Raw genomic sequence first — 19175 nt, forward strand, 5'->3', positions numbered from 1 at the left:
TCTAGAAGAAGAGTTGGTTTTTATACCCCGCTTTTCACTACCTGAAGGATTCTCAAAGTGGATTGCATTTGTCTTCCCTTCCTCTCCCCACAACAGACACTCTGTAAGGTATGTGGGGCAGAGAGAGCCCTGACAGAACTTATGTTGTAAGGACAGTTCTAACAAGACTGTGACAAGCCCAGAGCTCTCCAAGCTGGATGTATGTGGAAGAGAATCAAACCTGGCTTGCCAAATTAGAAGCTGCTGCTCTTAACCACTGCACCAAGGTAGGTGTGTGGAGTAGCATCAACTATGATGGCGGACTCCGTGCATTGTTGATGCTAAGCCTATAATCGGCTGGAAATTGAGACCTGTGAGGCCCTTCTATAACACTCTTCAGCAGCCAGCTTCTAATCTGGAGAGCTGAGTTTGATTCCCGTCCTCCTCCACATGCAGCCAGCTGGGTGACCTTGGGATTGTCAACAGCCATGATAATGCTGTTCTGACTGAGCAGTAATAGCATGGCTCTCTCAGTCTCACCCACCCCACAGGGTGTCTGTTGTGGGGAGAGGAAAGGGAAGGCGATTGTAAGCCACTTTGAGACTCCTTCGGGTAGAGAAAAGCGGCATATAAGAACCAACTCTTCTTCTTCTTCTTTGTTTCCATGTCCAGACTACTTGTTCTTAAAACACAAGTAGTCAGACAGTGCAGAATGAGATGGCCTGTACTGAGGTTGGTGGGGTGAGCATGGGACTCTGGTTTGAGGTGATAACCACATGTTGCCATGTGCTCAGCACCATGTACATCCTGCCAATGTCCAGTGGAATAATGAAAAGGCTCCATTCAGCCCATTCACTGTTACTGGAATCTTTTTCTTAACCAATGACAAGTGAATTTTGTACAGCTACCCATCCACAAAACCCTCTAAGTGCTTAAGGCCAACGACACACCTTTTGTGAATCGCCACTGCCACATCAATAATTGTTTTGTCTTCTTGTTTCCCCCCATAAGGCAAATGCTTTACAAATGAGCTTTATCAAAATATTTCCAGCCACTCTGAAAAACAACAAGGAAGAAACCATTTACTGGCAGGGGGACATCTTCCAAATACCCCCACCACAAAACAAAAACAAAGCAGCTTGCTAATTCCATGAGAGTAACCCCCAAAGCCGGAAGAACCATAGTGTGGGCTTGGTGGAAATATCACCAGAATATATCAGCGTTCCTCCAAGGATACTATTACTGCTTCTTCTGCACAGAGAATTATATTTCTGGAGGCCACAGATGCAACTTAAAAATAACCATAAGCAAATTGCTGAAAAACAACCTATCCAGCACAGTCGTTGCCCATAATGGGACGGTCAGATTCTGATAGCGGCTATAAAGACCACTATCAACTTGTCCGCACAACTGGCATCGTGCAGCTCCTATGCCTTTAAATGCAGCATGAGATGTAGAAATTCAGCATTTTATGGAATACAGACCAGCATTATCGTAGCAAGAGTAATCGACAAGTGGAATGCCCTGATGCAGGAAGTGGGAGCAGCTATAAGCCCAGACTGGATAAACATACGGAGCAGAGGTCCATTGGTGGCTAGTAGACAAAAGGTATAAATGGAACACTGTCTGGGGCAGTGATGCTCTATATCAGGGGTAGTCAAACTGCGGCCCTCCAGATGTCCATGGACTACAATTCCCATGAGCCCCTGCCAGCATTTGTAGTCCATGGGAATTGTAGCCCATGGACATCTGGAGGGTCACAGTTTGACTGTTGTTAGGTGTGAAGTCGTGTCTGACCCATCGCGACCCCATGGACAATGGTCCTCCAGGCCTTCCTGTCCTCTACCATTCCCCAAAGTCCATTTAAGCTTGCACCTACTGCTTCAGTGACTCCATCCAGCCACCTCATTCTCTGTCGTCCCCTTCTTCTTTTGCCCTCGATCGCTCCCAGCATTAGGCTCTTCTCCAGGGAGTCCTTCTTTCTTATGAGGTGGCCAAAGTATTTGAGTTTCATCTTCAGGATCTGGCCTTCTAAGGAGCAGTCAGGGCTGATCTCCTCTAGGACTGACTGGTTTGTTCGCAGTTTGACTACCCCTGCTCTATATTCTTGGTGGGGTAACAGTGGGAGGGCTTCTGGTGTTCCAGCCCCATTGATGGACCTCCTGAAGGCCCCTGGGTTTTGGACACTGTGTGACACAGAGTGTTGGACTGGGTGGACCACTGGGCTGATCCAACAAGGCTTCTCTCATGTTCTTGTGGACTAGTCACAGTTGGCGTTTCAAACGCCCATCTTGCTCACGTAGTACAGCCTGCCGTGAAACAAGCCTGCGAGCATAAACCACGGCCACCGTCCTAAATGTCTAAGGTGCCCCCCCTTTTACTCTCTCGCCGATGATAACCACTTAGGATGTTACTTCGGGAGGAGAATGAAAACAAGCGACAGCAGAAAAGTTATCAGAGAAACATACACTCAACAAAAGGTCACTGTTTAATTACCTGTCCCAGAGGGTAGGTGACGATTTTGCGAGCCTGCCCTGGAGTATTCTAGGTTGCCAGAGGCAGGATGGCACCCAGGAATTTCGTACCCTGCAGCATGAATAGAGGATAAACCATAGCTAGGAATCTCTCAAAACAGACATCCGTGTGGCAACCTGGCTAAGACATGCTGCGTACAGCAGGCAACAGTAGGACAAGGCTAGTTATGGGGTTTGTAACGAGTATTTTGTTTCCCGAGGTGTTTCTGACTTCAGGGAGGTCTGCTGCTAATGATCAAAATGTCATTTCGGGCCAACACAATGGGCCCGTTTGCTCGTGGTTGCTGAGGGCAGGGTATCCGTGTCCAACTACTTGTGGCAGAAATGGGTTGCCTCTGCCACACACCAAGGCTGTGCAAAAGAACAAAGATCGGCACAACATAAAGAAAAGCTTTACCCAATGCTTTGAAAGCATGTGAAGATAATAAAAGACTGTAAGGAAGGTGCAATCTAGGGACCTTCCTTACACTTGTACCTCCCTTACAGTCTTTTATATGCAATTATACTATGAATATTATCTAGAGCAGTGGTCCCCAACCCCCAGTCTGGGGACCAGTACCAGTTCGTGGATCAGTCGGTACCAGGCCGCGGCTCCTCCTTGTCCTCCTCCCCGGCTGCTGCCTCAGGGGCTGCCCTGCCACTCTGCCGCCGGCTCTCCTTTGGTGCTCTCCAGCGGCTGTCATGGCCAGGGCTCCCCCTTGGTGTGGCACTAAACAGCTGCTGCTGGCAGCACCTCCCAGAGGGCGGTGGGAAGTCAGGAGCACCGTCGGGAAAGCAAAAGACTACCCCCCCACAGGCCTCAGTAAAATTGTCAAGCATTGACCGGTCCCCAGTGATAAAAAGGTTGGGGACCACTGATCTAGAGGCCTCTAGGCACATCTGGAATGAGCTCCAGGAGGAACTATGGGCCCTGTGGGAGCTTTTGGCTTTCTGCAGGGCCTGCAAATCAAAGGTCTTCCACCAGGTCTATGGTTGAGGCCAGCATGATGAGAAAGACCTGTTCGGCCCCCCTCCAGGATAGTGTGTGTATGGCGGCTATGGCTTCATCTACCCCCTCTTCCCACCTCCCTATGAGTTAGTATTGGGAGAAGGGATAGGTTTTCGTATTTTCCCCGCCTTTCTTCTCTTTTATATTATGTTCATCAGATTGTGATGTTTTATGTCTGGGGTTTTAATGGGATATAGTTCAGACTGATGTAACCCACCATGAGCCACTGGGAATGGCGAGCAAAAAAGTATAATAATAACAACAATAATAGTAATGTTGAGTAAAGTCTGTACTGGGGTCCAATGAGGAAGCATTCACGAGCGAAACGAGCAGGATTTACCAGATCCTCATTTGGACTGGGAATTTCCGGTGGCATTCCTACAGCTTCTTAAGGTCTTTGCAGTATATCTATGAATGGCTTGTGGTTTCAAAGCACTGGATAAAGCTTTTCTTCATGTTGTACCAATTCTTATTGCGTTGTCTTTACACAGTGGATTTTGTTCGTTTGTATTACTGTCATACGCCCTATGTCCCACTTTGTACTTTTCGACAAACCAAAGTTGGACAAGCTACGAAGGCAGGAGATGCGCCAGGACAGTGGTCACAATGGCTGGGGCTTGTCTCCATAATTAGCCTGCTTCTCAGTGAGGCTTTGACACAGCATGACTAACTTGAAATAGGAGGACCACAGCCGTTGGTGATAACCAACCATATTCTGCAAGTGTCTACCCCTGATTTAACTGGTGTCTGGAACTCCGTTATTCTAGATTCTAGAATATTCTAGAACTCCGTTATTCTTGGATGCTTTAGGATGCTTCGGGCTGATCCTGCGTTGAGCAGGGGGTTGGACTAGATGGCCTGTATGGCCCCTTCCATGATTCTATGATTCTATAGATGGGCTTGGACATCGAGGGATATGGGAGGTCCATGATACCACCTTCCAATGTTGTCTTTAACATTAAAAAGCAGATTGATTGTAAGGGTTTGTACTAGGGTTGGGCGCTTCGGCAAGCCTCGGCCGCTTCGGCAATTGCCGAAGCGGCCGAGGCGTGCCGAAGTGCCCAACCCTAGACATTGTACAGGGAATGTGCTGCTGGATACTCTCACGTGAACACGTGAATTGGCCTTAAACTGAAATAGACCATTTGGCCCATCAAGGTCAGTATGGTCTATTCAGACTGGGGTCTCTGGGTCATTCTAACCTGAGATACTGGGTTGTTCTAGCTGGAGATACTGGGATTGAACCTGGGACCTTCTGTAGGTGAAGGATGCTCCACCCCTAAGCCATGGTCCCCTCCCAAAGGGAAGTTAGTAGTAGCTCCATGGCAAATTCTGTTGGGAAAGAATGCAAGAAAGAGGGATTAGAAAGCCATACTTCCACTTCTCTCAATCACCAGCTATGTAAAGGTGGGGATTTCTGGAATGTTGGGACAGGGCCGTGTGTGCTGCCACAAAATGGCTTCCATGGGAAGGAGGACCAAGCACAAGATAGGTATAAATGATTGGAGGTCCAGGTGTCATCCTATGATAGGGAGCTTGCTTATGAGTAGTTGCTCTCTGCAAACCCAAAGGTTGTGGGTCTTCTAAGGCAGGGGTAGTCAACCTGTGGTCCTCCAGATGTTCATGGACTACAATTCCCATGAGCCCCTGCCTGGCAGGGGCTCATGGGAATTGTAGTCCATGAACATCCGGAGGACCACAGGTTGACTACCCCTGTTCTAAGGCACCATCTACTACAAGGTAGGACAGCCAATGGTGTGGTTCTCTGCTTTGGGGAAGAAGAAAGTTGGCACTGGGAAAAACCTCAGTGATCATTATCATCCAGAGGCACCACACTGGGGCTGAATGCCATCACTAATGCTACGATCCAAGTTGTGAGGACACTATGGCTGCTTTTTACACATTAAAGACAACATTAGGAGATGCAGTCACACCCAGAATGAAGTTTGATTCTTGGGCAGATGGTTTCCATCCATCACCCACTGATTTCTGCGTGAGGACCTAGTAAAAGGGACTTTCTGCAACAGTGAAGAGTTGAGTGGCATTTTAAGGAATAACAGATTTATTGAGAGGAACTTTCATATGTCGGTGTCTATCCTGGTAGGTTTGGCTGTAGCAGACTAACATGGCCAATCTCCATGATTAATACCAACACTTTTAGACAATGTAATTCTTGACTGCTGATGGCAAAAAATACCAATGCACCCAGGGGAGAAATTTAAGCCATATGAATGCACCCAATAAACATGTCTTGGGTGGAAAGGTACAAATAATCTGGAACAGTGTTTTTTTTTTATCTCATTGAAATCAGAGTCCAGTAACACCTTTAAGACCAACAAAGATTTATTCCAGGCATGAGCTTTCAAGTGCACGCACTCGCCTGGAATAAATCTTTGTTGGTCTTAAAGGTGCTACTGGACTCTGATTTTATTGTGCTACTTCAGACCAACACGGCTACAAATTTGAATTAATCTCATTGAGTCATAGACCAAACCGGAGATTAAGAAGAGAGAGCATCTTGGAAATCCTCAGGTTACACTGTGATTGCATATATGTTCATTTGCCTTCTTGCTTTTTGAGTCCTCCCCCCCCCCCGTATACACATACACAAACACACAGAGGCTGCACAAATAAGCAATGGCCAGATTATATTTTACACTGGAGTGGTCCTACAGGCACTATGGCACTTATTAGCTCCCTTCCTGGTGCCCACAGAGAGCTTTCAGAAATTGGGTAGGGCAAAGTGGAGCTTTTGCCCAGCAGGACTTCTGACTGGCCAGGGGAGATTTGATTGACTGCGTAGATTTTCAAAAGTTGCCTCGGTAGCACCTATCACCACAGTACAAGGATCGTCACTGTGTTGACTGACCGTGTAGGCCAGAGAATATTTCCAAGCAGTACGTGTATCCTGTTAGACTGCGCTTCTGCCTGAAATGCTGTAGGATTATTATGAGAGTTACTCATGACCTCACTGCCTGGCATTTGTGGCTGACTAGGCCTTTGGGAGAGCCTCTTGTGGTGCAGGGTGGTAAGGCAGCTGACATGCTGCCTGAAGCTCTGACCATGAGGCTGGGAGTGCGATCCCAGCAGCCAGCTCAAGGTTGAATCAGCCTTCCATCCTTCCCAGGTCGGTAAAATGAGTACCCAGCTTGCTGCTGGGGGGTAAACGGTAATGACAGGGGAAGGGAATGGCAAAACCACCCCGTATTGAGTCTGCCAAGAAAACGCTAGAGGGTGTCACCCCAAGGGTCAGACATGACTCGGTGCTTGCACAGGGGATACCTTTACCTTTAGGCCATTGGGGGAAGCTGTTTTGTGGCTCTTGTGGTGCCCATTTTGTGACCACCACAGCCGCCATCTTGGGTCAGAATTCCAAAGGTGTCCACAGGTTCAACAAAACACTGGTGACCCCAGCCCTAGGGCAGCATCAAAGGGGGAGTCCTGAGGGACAATCAGACGTTGTTTCAAAGAAATAGTGAGGGAAGCTGGATTCAAACTGGGCTGAGGAGCCGATTTTGTAGACCACAGACTGAGCACGGCCACCAGGCAGAGGTGGAACAGTAGCTGCAAAATAAATATTTAAGAACTAAAAAGCACAATGGGGGTTAAACCCAGAGAAGATACTACAGGCCACAGTTAACACATAGCTGAAACAGATTGAGAGCCCAACACAAGAACAACAGGTAGGCATACAAGTAACAGGAACCAGCGGCGTAATTAGACAGCTGGGCAGTGCTAACACCAAGCAGTACTCCTAGGCCAATTCCACACACGTAGGATAATGCACTTTTAATGTGCTTTGGCAGCTGGATTTTCCTGTGCAGAACAGGAAAATCTACTTCTAAAGTGCATTGAAAGTGCATTATCTGTTGTGTTCAGACTAGGCCCGCCTAGACCTTAGCAGATATGTCGAGACTCTTCCTGTTTCCACTAAAACAACCAGGTGGGTTTCTTGGGGAAGGTTTAGACTGAAACCAGGTGAAGCTTCCTCTCTTACCTTCTAGCCTGCTTAATTGTTTTCAAAGAGCCTTCACGGGTAGCTTACAAAATACAGTTTTCTATCAATAAAATCCAAACAAAAGCAGCAGCCATGCAATAAAAGTGCCAGCACCCTGATATATATATTTTTAAGTGACAAGGGCCTTAACTTACTGCTACTACTCTGGTTTTAGGGCTTTACTGGAGAGGGCCCAGGCAATTCTTTTGTCAGGGTGTGCCCTGATAGTTAACTAAACTTGCAGCATGAAGAATTCATGCAGACCGAACCAGAAAAGGTTCCTTGAACGAATACTGTAGCCAGTCAAAGGAGAAAAGCCATACAAATGGGGCAAAAGGAACACCAGGCAAATTTGATTCTGCTTTTGTATTCTGCATTCTATTCGTCCACGAGCGTGAATAAACAAATTGATTGACTGATAATACAAGGTAATGAAAGAAAAGAAGCCAGAATTCCACAATGTTCCCTGATGCGACTACATCTGACTTTGTTGCAACTCTATTGCCCTATCTGATCCTGGCAGGCCAGACACAGCCCACCCTGGGGTGAAGGATCAACTCCCTCCAAATCAGGCTCGTTGCTGCTCAAGCTGCAGGGAACGAACACCCACATTCTCTGTGTCCTCGGTTTGAGCTCTGCCTCCCGCACAGGGATTGGCCTCTGTTTTCCCTCATCCCAATCCTATTATCAGGATCTGCTTGTTTCTCAGCCTCCCGATGTTGGTTTTCGTGAGGCATTCGCTTGTAGCCTGTCGGTGCTCATTGTTGATGGTGAATGTAGCAAGGGGAGGGGACAGGCCTGAGAATCCATAGCCACTCGCAACTGTTTTTCTTGGTTTTGCTTTCCGCGCCGCCTAGTTTAATCAGTGGATTAAAGGGGAGGGGGAATGTTATCAGAAGTTACGTTGGCATGTCGGAGGCCGCGCTCTGGCTTTTGGAAAAACTCTGGTGAAAAATCGACCTCAAGCCAGCTTTGCCCCCAAAAAAGCGTCACCCCCATGATGGCACCTGCACACCAACATTACTCCAGCGACGTCAGTGCATTGGGATATTCTACCTGGTGTCTGTGAGTGTTGGGAGGCGGAGTGCGTATTTGTGGGGGGAGGGTCCAGGAGGGGCGAGGCTGTTTTTGGAGGGAGATTTCAACCCATTTTCTGAAACCCCCCAAAACAGGAGAAGCAATGCCAAAGTGGGGGGTTCCCCCAGCCCCAGCAGGGGCCTGGCATCCCTAATCAGCTGTGACATGTCTGCACTTTCCACTTTTACCATGCATGATATCATACAGGCTCCTACAGCTCTGTCTATCCTTCCCTTCCTCCAAGAAGCTCAGAGCGATAATGGTGGTTCCCTCCTTTTATTCTTCCCAACATGCCTGGAGGATAATTAGACTGGGAGAGGGTGACTGGTTCAAAATCACCCAGTAATCTTCTGGATTTGAACTCAGCTCTTCCCGTTCCGATTCCTGTGCCTTAACCGGTCTACCACAATGGGTCTCACCTGGGTAGCCCAGACGAAAGGTTGACACCTCGGTGAAAGCTAGGCCTCAGGAAACACAGTCAGCTAACATTTATAGTTAACAACCAGGCATTCTCCTCTTAAAAAGCAAAGTGCCCTGTGGGGGGGGGGGCATAAGGAGGTAGGCGGACCTGTAGATATGTGGGGTCCTGACCACAGATGGCCTTGAAGGTTCATGCCAAAACCTGGAACTTCATCCAGGCCACTGCCAGTAACCAATGCAGAGTGGTAACTTGGAAAGAATGGTGGTACTTAACTATTTTGATTTTTCATTGTGAGCTCCCCGTCTGGAATTAGTGTTACGTATTGTTAGGTGCTTCACATTTTATGATTCTTATACTGCCAACCAGGCCTTATTGTAATACTGTGTCATTTACATGTGTGCATTTATTTTACTTGACCACTGATGACAGTCCTCTGGGTTGAAACGCATTTGGTCTCTGGCCATATCATGTGCAGCCACTGAGACTCTATGCGTAACACTGCACGGACTCTGAATCTTTAGTTTTAATGTTAGCTTTAATCTTCTTAACGTGCATTTTATAATAAACATCTGCATTTTAATTTTAATCTGTTTTGTTGCTCAACCTTCAGGATCCTGACTTATGGGCTTGCAGTTAGTATCATAGAATCATAGAGTTGGAAGGGACCTCATGGGTCATCTAGTCCAGGGTAGTCAACCTGTGGTCCTCCAGATGTTCATGGACTACAATTCCCATGGGCCCCTGCCAATGTACTACCCCTGATCTAGTCCAACCCCCTGCACTATGCAGGACCGGTTGGGACAATAAAAAAAAAACTAAACATCCCATATGCAACATAAAGTAAGGCAGTCTACAAAAGCTTTATTTCCCAGAACGTGCCAAGAAGCTCTAAGAACGACAATCTTGTACAAGAGAATGCTATCATTACAAGCTTAGACTGAAGGCATAAGCTCAAAGCTATTACGCCAGACTGACTCCGATACAAGAGTTTCGAGGCCACAAAATATGATTTTATCTCTGTTTTACCACATCGCTGCATCCGAGAGGCCTGCAGGTTGGGCTTACGATAACGAAACAGGCTGCTAGAGCCAATAAATCTAGCAAGACATTTGATATTAAAACCAATATTAAAACACTCGAGTTTGTCTGCATCTTCCTGCCGCTGTTAGCTTTATAGCAGGTTTCACAGCACCAGGGATGGAGAAGAAACTCTTTCTGTTGCCTCTTTCATCTCAAGCTAGGCCCAGAATCAAGGGTTTCTTTTGCATATTCCAAGCACGGCATGCAGAAAGTCCCAGGTTCAATTCCTGGCATCTCAATTATCTGAAGAAGTGAGCAGTGACTCATGAAAGCTTACACCCTATCACAATTCATAGAATCATAGAATCACAGAGTTGGAAGGGATCTCCAGGATCATCTAGTCCAACCCCCTGCACAATGCAGGAACTCACAAATACCTGCCCACTCACAGTCACCTCAATTTCATGCCCAAGAGATCCCTCCACCAAAAATCTCCAGAATCCATCCTGGCCTGGAGGAAATTCGCCTACCATCCCACAGTAACGATCAGCAATTCCCTGGAAACGCAAGGAAGGGCCACAAGAGACAAACCCTGGCACATCCCTTTGTCGGGGTTTCTCCGACTTCGCCGCTCCTACCCGGGGACTCACCAACGAGAGGCGTATCACCTGGACCTTTATCCAACCCTGCAGAGTCGGGTCTGGGGGAGTCCTCGGCGGGGGGAGTCCTCAACGAGGAGCAGTGTTTGCGCTTGGAGGACCGGGGAGGAGTGAGGAGTGGTCTTGGCCGGGCAAGGAGCCGCCCAAGATTGAAACGACGGATGCAAGACGACGGAGCTTCTCATTTAAGGGTTCGGTGGGCGGGGGATGCGAGGGAGGAAAGCTACTTAATGGGAGAGGTCGGCGTCAGTGAGGAGGTGGGGTTCGGGATAGTGCAAGAAACTATCACGAACCCGGGAGTTTCAGCCTGGGTTTCCCAGTGGACTCCATTCTGAGACGTCGACTATCTGCCTCAAGTGCTATTCCGACCTGCCTTCCCGTCTGCCGACACCGTGGCGGAGCAAAGAAGAGGAGCGGACCCCTCGAACCCTGACACCCTTCCTGCCCACCCACTCACAATCTGCCTAAGTTCACAGAATTGACATGTCTGTCACATGGCTATCTAGCTTCTGCTTAAAAACTCCCAAAGAAGGAGAACCTGCCCCCTCTCGAGGAAGCCTGTTCCACTGAGGAATCACTCTAACCGTCAGGAACTTAGAATCATAGAGTTGGAAGGTACCTCCAAGGTCATCTAGTCCAATCTCCTGCAGAATGCAGGAAACTCAGTTAATCTACCAGGAAGTAGGAGATACAAAAGACCTCAGCCTGAGATCCTGGAGAGCTGCTGCCAGTCTGAAGGGACAGCAGTGATCTTGATGGACCAGCAATCTGATGATGAGCTAGCTTCATGTGTTCAAGTTCAGTGAATGTATGCAGAGGGGCATACAATGTATCAGGGTTCTGGCTTGCTTCAGAGCTTTGGAGCCTGCGCAGTTACTGCAGGGTTCTGGATTGTGTTAAGTGCCTATATTTGCACATGGGTAGGCTCTAAAGAGAACTTTCATAGAATCAGAACAATAGAGTTGGAAGGGACCTCCTGGGTCATCTAGTCCAACCCCCTGCACTCACATCCCAATCGCTCATCCACTGTCACCTGCCACCCCCTTGAGCCTTCACAGAATCAGCCTCTCCATCAGATGGCTCTCCAGCCTCTGTTTAAAAATCTCCAAAGATGGAGAACCCACCACCTCCCGAGGAAGCATGTTCCACTGAGAAACCGCTCTAACTGTCAAGAACTTCTTCCGGATGTTTAGATGGAATTTCTTTTGCATTAATTTCATCCCATTCGTTCTAGTCTGTCCCTCTGGGGCAAGAGAGAACAATTTGACTGACTACACATCATTCGTGGCTGGATTCCTGCTCCCTTCTGAAATGCAGTTTTTGCACACGCTCTGAATGCACAGATACGAGCAACAGATAAGCCTTTGGGCATATCCTTTGCATATTTCAAGGTTTGCCCCGGGTCTTCCAGATCATCTCTACTTCAACACAGGCGAGAAGGGGCTGTAGCTGAGCGGCAGAGCATCTGTTTTGCACTCAGAAAGTCCCAGATAACAACCTTTGCGTTAATCCCTGGAAACCTGCTGCTTGATAGATCAAAGTTCTGATTCAGGAAAAGGCAATTTTATGAATGTGAGTCCGTGCGAGCCTGTGCTGTTCTCACAACGTGATAAAGACTGCCTTTGAAAAGCCTCTTGAAATGAAAAAGCCTAGGCATGCCTCCAGGAGAGGTCCTGCGGGATTCACAGGGAAGAGCATTCCGGAGTCAAGGTGCTGCTACCAAAAAGGCCCTGCTCCAGTTTCACGGCTGGATTGACAAGGACCCTTGAGTGCAGTGGCCCATTTATATGCTCTGTCTCTGCTTCAGTCAACAAACGTATTCTGGCACCTAATCGAGGAGGTGTAAATGTAACCAACAAAGACTTTATTTTGCCATTTTTTGTATTAACAACTTATACTCTCTCTTTTTTATTGAAGACTGGGGAAGGGAAAGGAGAAGCAATGCTTGAAATCTTTTTTTTATTTTTCTTCTCTACAACTAAGTAGGCCTCTTTTCCTAAATGTGGTGGAAATGTGGATGGCTCTTAGACTGTGTTAAGTATAAATTGTTTTATAGGTGTTATGGGACACCAAAAATGACCGTTAAAATGGTTAAAAACTATGTAAACAAATGTTGGAAAGGTGGTAACAAAGTAGGCCTCTTCTTAAATGTGGTGGAAACGTGAAAAAGTTTATAAGCTTTGGGCGAAAGTTCATACCATTGTGTAGTTAATGTGGGGTCTTATATTTCCAAACGAAGACCATATTTTACTATTCTCTGTATTAATAACTTATATTGTCTCTATTCTATATTTCTATCTTTATGGGGGGGGGGAAACGTATTCTGGAATATACTGATATGTCCAGGGAGGACTGGGAGGAAAAATGGCAGTGGAAAGGAGGGAGGGAGAAAGAGCTGGCCTGTCCACCCCGTCAGCCCTGCATTTGGGGAGGACAGGCCATCAGCCCACTAGGAGAACTACTGATGGCTAGGGCTGCCAGCCTCCAGGTAAAAGCTGGAGAACTCCAGAGATTGCATCTCCAGGCAACAGAAATTATGGCTGCTTTGGAGGGTAGAATCTAGGAAATTATATGCCCCTTACCAAACCCCATCCCCCAAATCTTCAAGAATTTCCCAACCCAAAGCTGAAAATAATAATCTGGCTCATAATGGCCAGATTATCAAGATCCCAATGAGATATTCCTGGTGTTCCTCAATCACAACTCAGTCTTTCCCGAATATCTTTATACACCAACCCTAAACACAATTTTGTTTAATAGCCCCTCTCCACATTGCCACTGTCATGAACCTCCACTAGCTTCTCCCTGATTGTATAGCTTTGATTCCTGGCCATAATGACTAAACACACCTGTCTATTACTGAGTTGTCACTATGGGTGTTTCTTTCCCTTTTTGTTCAAATCCTGCACAGCCTCCCTACAAATTTAGCAGTATGTAATCATCGAGAATGAGTACAGTGCTTCATATTTTTCAAATACTGTCCTTTGCAAGAGAACAAGCGAGCAGGCCGAAATGCCAAGTTTCTGTTGCGCCACAGAAAAATAAAACTGATTAAGGGGGAAACATCGCCGCTCAAATACCTGCGCCCATCAAAGGCCAAATGTCCCTTAATAATAGGATGAATAAACAGGGCAATTTCGTAATGCCAAGGTGCCTTCCGCTATCTGTCTTCTCCAGACGAGGCTGTAATTTGGAATGCGTCGCAACGCATTTGGGGAGAGTTCCAGACCTTTTGTAACACCATGGCGAAATAAATTGTGACAGACCACAGAAATGTAGTCTATGTTCTGTGTATAAATACGACAATGCCACAAGGGGACACAACGGACTAATTTCAAGAGCCTGGTGGGTCCTGCCACTAACCCCAGCACCATCTTGTAGGTGTTAGGTAGCCCCTGGACCAGGTGGTATCGATGGCTCCCTCTTCCAACCCCCGTTATTAGATGTTTTTTGTGGGGGGTATTGGGTGATTGTTTAATAGCGCCATCATAGAATCATAGAATCATAGAGTTGGAAGGGGCCATACAGGCCATCTAGTCCAACCCCCTGCTCAACGCAGGATTAGCCCTAAGCATCCTAAAGCATCCAAGAAAAGTGTGTATCCAACCTTTGCTTGAAGACTGCCAGTGAGGGGGAGCTCACCACCTCCTTAGGCAGCCTATTCCACTGCTGAACTACTCTGACTGTGAACATTTTTTTCCTGATATCTAGCCTATATCGTTGTACTTGAAGTTTAAACCCATTACTGCGTGTCCTCTCCTCTGCAGCCAACAGAAACAGCGTCCTGCCCTCCTCCAAGTGACAACCTTTCAAATACTTAAAGAGGGCTATCATGTCCCCTCTCAACCTCCTTTTCTCCAGGCTGAACATTCCCAAGTCCCTCAACCTATCTTCATAGGGCTTGGTCCCTTGGCCCCAGATCATCTTCGTCGTTCTCCTCTGTACCCTTTCATTTTTATCTACGTCCTTCTTGGTGAGGCCTCCAGAACTGCACACAGTACTCCAAGTGTGGTCTGACCAGTGCCGTATACAATGGGACTATGACATCTTGTGATTTTGATGTGATGCCCCTGTTGATACAGCCCAAAATGGCATTTGCCTTTTTTACCGCTGCATCACACTGCCTGCTCATGTTTAGTTTTCAATCCACAATTACCCCAAGGTCTCGTTCACACACAGTGTTACCTAGAAGCGTATCCCCCATCCAGTAGGCATGCTTTTCATTTTTCTGACCCAGATGCAGAACTTTACACTTATCTTTATTAAATTGCATCTTGTTCTCATTTGCCCATTTTTCCATTGTGTTCAGATCTCGTTGAACTCTGTCTCTATCTTCCGGAGTATTTGCCAGTCCTCCCAATTTGGCCATCTTTCTGTGCTGCTATTGTTGTTTACATCCTGTATTTTAATGGGGTTTTATTGGGGTTTTAAAGGTAAAGGTAAATGTATCCCCTGTGCAAGCACCGAGTCATGCCTGACCCTTGGGGTGACGTCCTCCAGCGTTTTCATGGCAGACTCAATACGGGGTGGTTTGCCATTCCCTTCCCCAGTCATTACCATTTTACCCCCCCCCCCCAGCAAGTTGGGGTGTTAGCTGAGGACAATTGTAACCCACCATGAGCCGGTCTTGGGTGAGGTGAGAAATAATAATAATAATAATAATAATAATAATAATAATAATAATAATAATAATAATAATAATAATAATAATAATAATAATAATAATAGAATGTGAGGACTGCCAAGAAATTCGTGATCCACTAGGGTTATCAGCAGCCGAAACTGCTGCCTCAGCTGGACTCCTGAGGAGTCACGAGAGCAGGCTTCCAGGCTTTCTCTAACCACTATGCTCTTATACCGTCTGGTGTCGGATAAATTAAATCCGTTTTAAATCTATTTGTTTAAATTCATATGATTTTAAAATTTGTCATCTGCCCTGAGCCTTCGAGGTTAGTATTTTAGGACTAACCATCCTAAAATAAGTAAACAGTTGTCACATAGGAGGCGTTTCAACTCAGGAATTCAAGCTAACTCAAGAAGGCCTTGTTGTGCAATTCTAATGACATTCTCCTGGGAGCAAGTCTCCTGGATTATACTTGAGTAGGATATGGAAGGTAACCCGGCTTCGATATTATGTACATACAAAGAAGAAAACGTATTCAGAAAAGGATAATTTGCCTTTCCCCAAAACTCCTATGCAACAGTTCAGAAAAAGATAGGCCCATGAGGTTCTTACTGCCTACACCGACAGATGTGGCTTGATGGCCCAGGTTAAAAGAAGGCTGCCCTAAACAAAACTGCCTCAGGAATCACTGATTTTATGCTAGGCACTCAAAAGGGGAGTCAGGCCTTGGAGAATCTTCCCAGTCTCCTGGTTTTATTAAATCCATAAAATCCGATGTTAAGAACAACCTTTCTGAACACCCCGATGAGTCTTTTTATGAGCTTAGATGGTAAAACAAGATCCTTCCGCCGAATTCCCTTCTCAAAGATTAGCCACAGCAGTTTTCCGGAGAGGTTTTCAAGACCAGCCATGATGCTATTGGCAGGTTACTCTCATCCCCACAAGTGTCCATTGTGCCTGCCGACCAAGACCCAATGGAAAATCTGAAGAGTTGCTATGGGCTGCCTGCCAAAGAGCTCCTGCCTTTGCCAGCTGCTTTCGTTATGAAGGATGTGTCATCCGGTGTTGAATTCCACTAGAACCGGGCATCATTGAAGGGTATTATCGCACGGTGAAGAACAGACGGTCATTGGTTTTTCCGGCTTGGAACTACGGCCTAATTGTTGCCGAGGAGATAAAATTGGACTGCTTCAAGGTGCAGATGGAAGCTCAGATCATTGAATGTTCCTCCATACAATAAACCCCCCACCATCTCCACACAAAAATAGATTGGATGTCAAGGAGAAGGTGTCTAGTTTAATTTCCTTCCTGGGAATCACGTGGCAGTTTTCTACATACAGGGAAATTCAAATTTACATTCCCTAGATCAGGGGTAGTCAAACTGCGGCCCTCCAGATGTCCACGGACCACAATTCCCATGAGCCCCTGCCAGCATTCGCTGGCAGGGGCTCATGGGAATTGTAGTCCATGGACATCTGGAGGGCCGCAGTTTGACTACCCCTGCACTAGATGGATGCCTAGATCCTCTTTGTGGTATTGGATGCGTTCCAGCTATCGGTTGTCACATCAGCTGTTCACTACAATGGCCTGGCACAATTGAGCTGACGGCATGAACCATATGAGCCGCCAGTCCTAACCAGACTAAGCCGCTGTCCACCCCATGTTGTGTTTTGTAAGTAGGAGGTGAGATGACCCTGACAAGCAGGTCCAGGTTGAGGAATTCCCATATCACCATGGAAGTCAGGGGGATCTCTTGCAAGGGCAGAAAGGCAGGAGACAAATTTTGCAAATAATTGCCTGTTCCCACCCCCTGCACCCAAACACCTCCCCCCCAAGCTTCAAAGTTGTCATTTGCTGAGGGCAGCCAGGCATCTGCTCCTAAGGAACAACATTCTGCATGTGGTACTTTTTTGGCAGGGGAAGAGGGTTCAGCCACAATGCAGCAGAAGATTTTCTGGTGTGCATTAATTTAAGTGGTCACCCTAGGCTTCTACCAGCTGCATTCAGTTCAGTAGCTTCCTTGAGAAACATGATTTGGCCACAGGCTCAGCGGGTGGCTGTTTGAAAATCACAAATCCTAGAGTTGGAAGGAGCCATCCAGGCCATCTCGTCCAACCCTCTGCTCAATGCAGGATTGGCCTAAAGCAGCCAAAATAAGTATCTACCCAGTCACTCCAATGAAAGGACCAGAAAGTAGGTGGTAGAATCCTATTATCCTAGAGTTGGAAGGGGCCATCCAGGCCATCTAGTCTCACCCCCTGCTCAATGCAGGATCAGCCTCAAGCATCCAGGAGAAGGATCTGTCCAGCTGCTGCTTGAAGACTGCCAGTGATGGGGAGCTCCCCACCTCCTTAGGCAGCCTATTCTGCTACGACTACCATGACTGTGAAAATTTCCCCCGATATCTAGCTGGTAACATTCTATATGTAGTGTTAAGTCATTCCTGCAGGTCTCTACTGCCAACCCTCTGCTACCAACGGGAACTGCCCCCTGCCTTCCTCTAATCCTGCCCTCCTCTGATATTGTTGGTCTACAATAGAGCAATCTGAGTCAACTAGCACCTTAGAGACGGACAACATTTTGGGGTATGAGTGTTAAAGGGCCAAAGCTCCCTTCCTCCGATACCTGCCAAAGGGACCTTTGACTCTTAACAGACTATACCTCAAAATTCCTGTTATCTGTAAGGTACTACGGGACTTAAATCGAAAAGATCTGACCATCGTTGTCCAGGGACTGATCCCATGTGGGCAATGAGACAGCAAAGCACAGCAGGTGAAGCTGCTATTGAAAAATGCTCAGAAGGTTTCACTGGTGGAAAATGTGGAGGTGACAGTGCTGGCTGGCTGGATGACAGAAGCAGTGCTAGAAACGGAAAAGAGCACCCTGAGGATTAACAAAATGTGTGGTGGAAGAAGTGAGTGGTGACTCACGAAAGCTCACAGCCTGCCACAATGTTTTTAGCTTTACGATGCTACTGAACTTTTGCTCTGTTCTATGGCTACAGACAAACAGGGCTACCCATCTCTAAATGACCCAACCACAGAGCAAGAGAAATGAAATGCTCAGGATCCCAGGTTCTCACAAGCAGCCTCAGGTGGAGAAGTCCAATCAGGATTTAGGGAAGAGCTTTTCCTTCATGCTACATCTCCAGACCGAAATCTCCCCAAGGACTCTGGGAGGGGGGAAATTCGGGCACAATAAAGACACCTTTCCCCCTTGCTATAAGCAAAAGTAAACCGTTTCTGAACAGAGTACTATGCCATGGGGTTAAGTCTCCTCTCTAACTTTCTGCAGCACTGTGGCCCTGATCCAGACCCCTGGTTGTGTTTAGAATCTCTCTAGTATGCGTCGCTCCCACCCTTCATCCCAAAGTGGCAGACATGGCTTTCCTTTATTCTCACAACAGCCCTATAAGGCAAGTTAGGCTCCAAGAGAGGAAGTGACCCGGTCTCGGACCACATAGTGAACTTTATGGTAATGTGGAGACTGGATGTTGTGTCTCCCACCAGTTATTCTTTAAAAGAGTCACTAGAACCCCAGGGTTATTCCAGGGGTTACAAGAGGGGTTACTCCAGTTGGGATATTTCGGTCACAAACAATGGAAAAGAGGGAAGGGAACAATGGGAGGGAAGAGCTGAACCTGCCGCACTCCCCCATTGGCTCCTCCCACTTCCCCCCTCTCAGAATTTCTTCTCCAAGCCATGACAGTAGATAATATCTGGAGGAAGGCTGTTGAAAGCAAAGGGTTTCAGATATTTAAGCAGGAGGGGACTGCATACAATGCCACAGAGTCTACCCTTCACAGCAGCCATTTTCTCCAGGGAAACTGATCTCTGTAGTCTGGAGATGAGCTGTAATTCCAGGCGATTCCCAGGT

The 19175-nt window shown here is 47.1% G+C and overlaps 1 protein-coding gene across 7 annotated transcripts in view; it reads right to left on the reverse strand.

Moving 5' to 3' along the window:
• The window catches only part of BEGAIN (brain enriched guanylate kinase associated), a 287735-nt gene that overhangs the window by 128447 nt on the left and 140113 nt on the right, over positions 1 to 19175 (reverse strand). For 2 of the 7 annotated variants that reach the window (XM_077323690.1, XM_077323689.1), the window contains exon 3: positions 2476 to 2565. The exons of the other annotated variants lie outside the window; for them this stretch is intronic. In XM_077323690.1, the coding sequence (XP_077179805.1) occupies positions 2476 to 2565 (90 nt within the window). The remainder of the gene's footprint in view (positions 1 to 2475; positions 2566 to 19175) is intronic. 7 annotated transcript variants of the gene reach the window in all.

This window comes from Paroedura picta, chromosome 2 (genome assembly GCF_049243985.1).
Source record: "Paroedura picta isolate Pp20150507F chromosome 2, Ppicta_v3.0, whole genome shotgun sequence".
NCBI lineage: Eukaryota > Metazoa > Chordata > Lepidosauria > Squamata > Gekkonidae > Paroedura > Paroedura picta.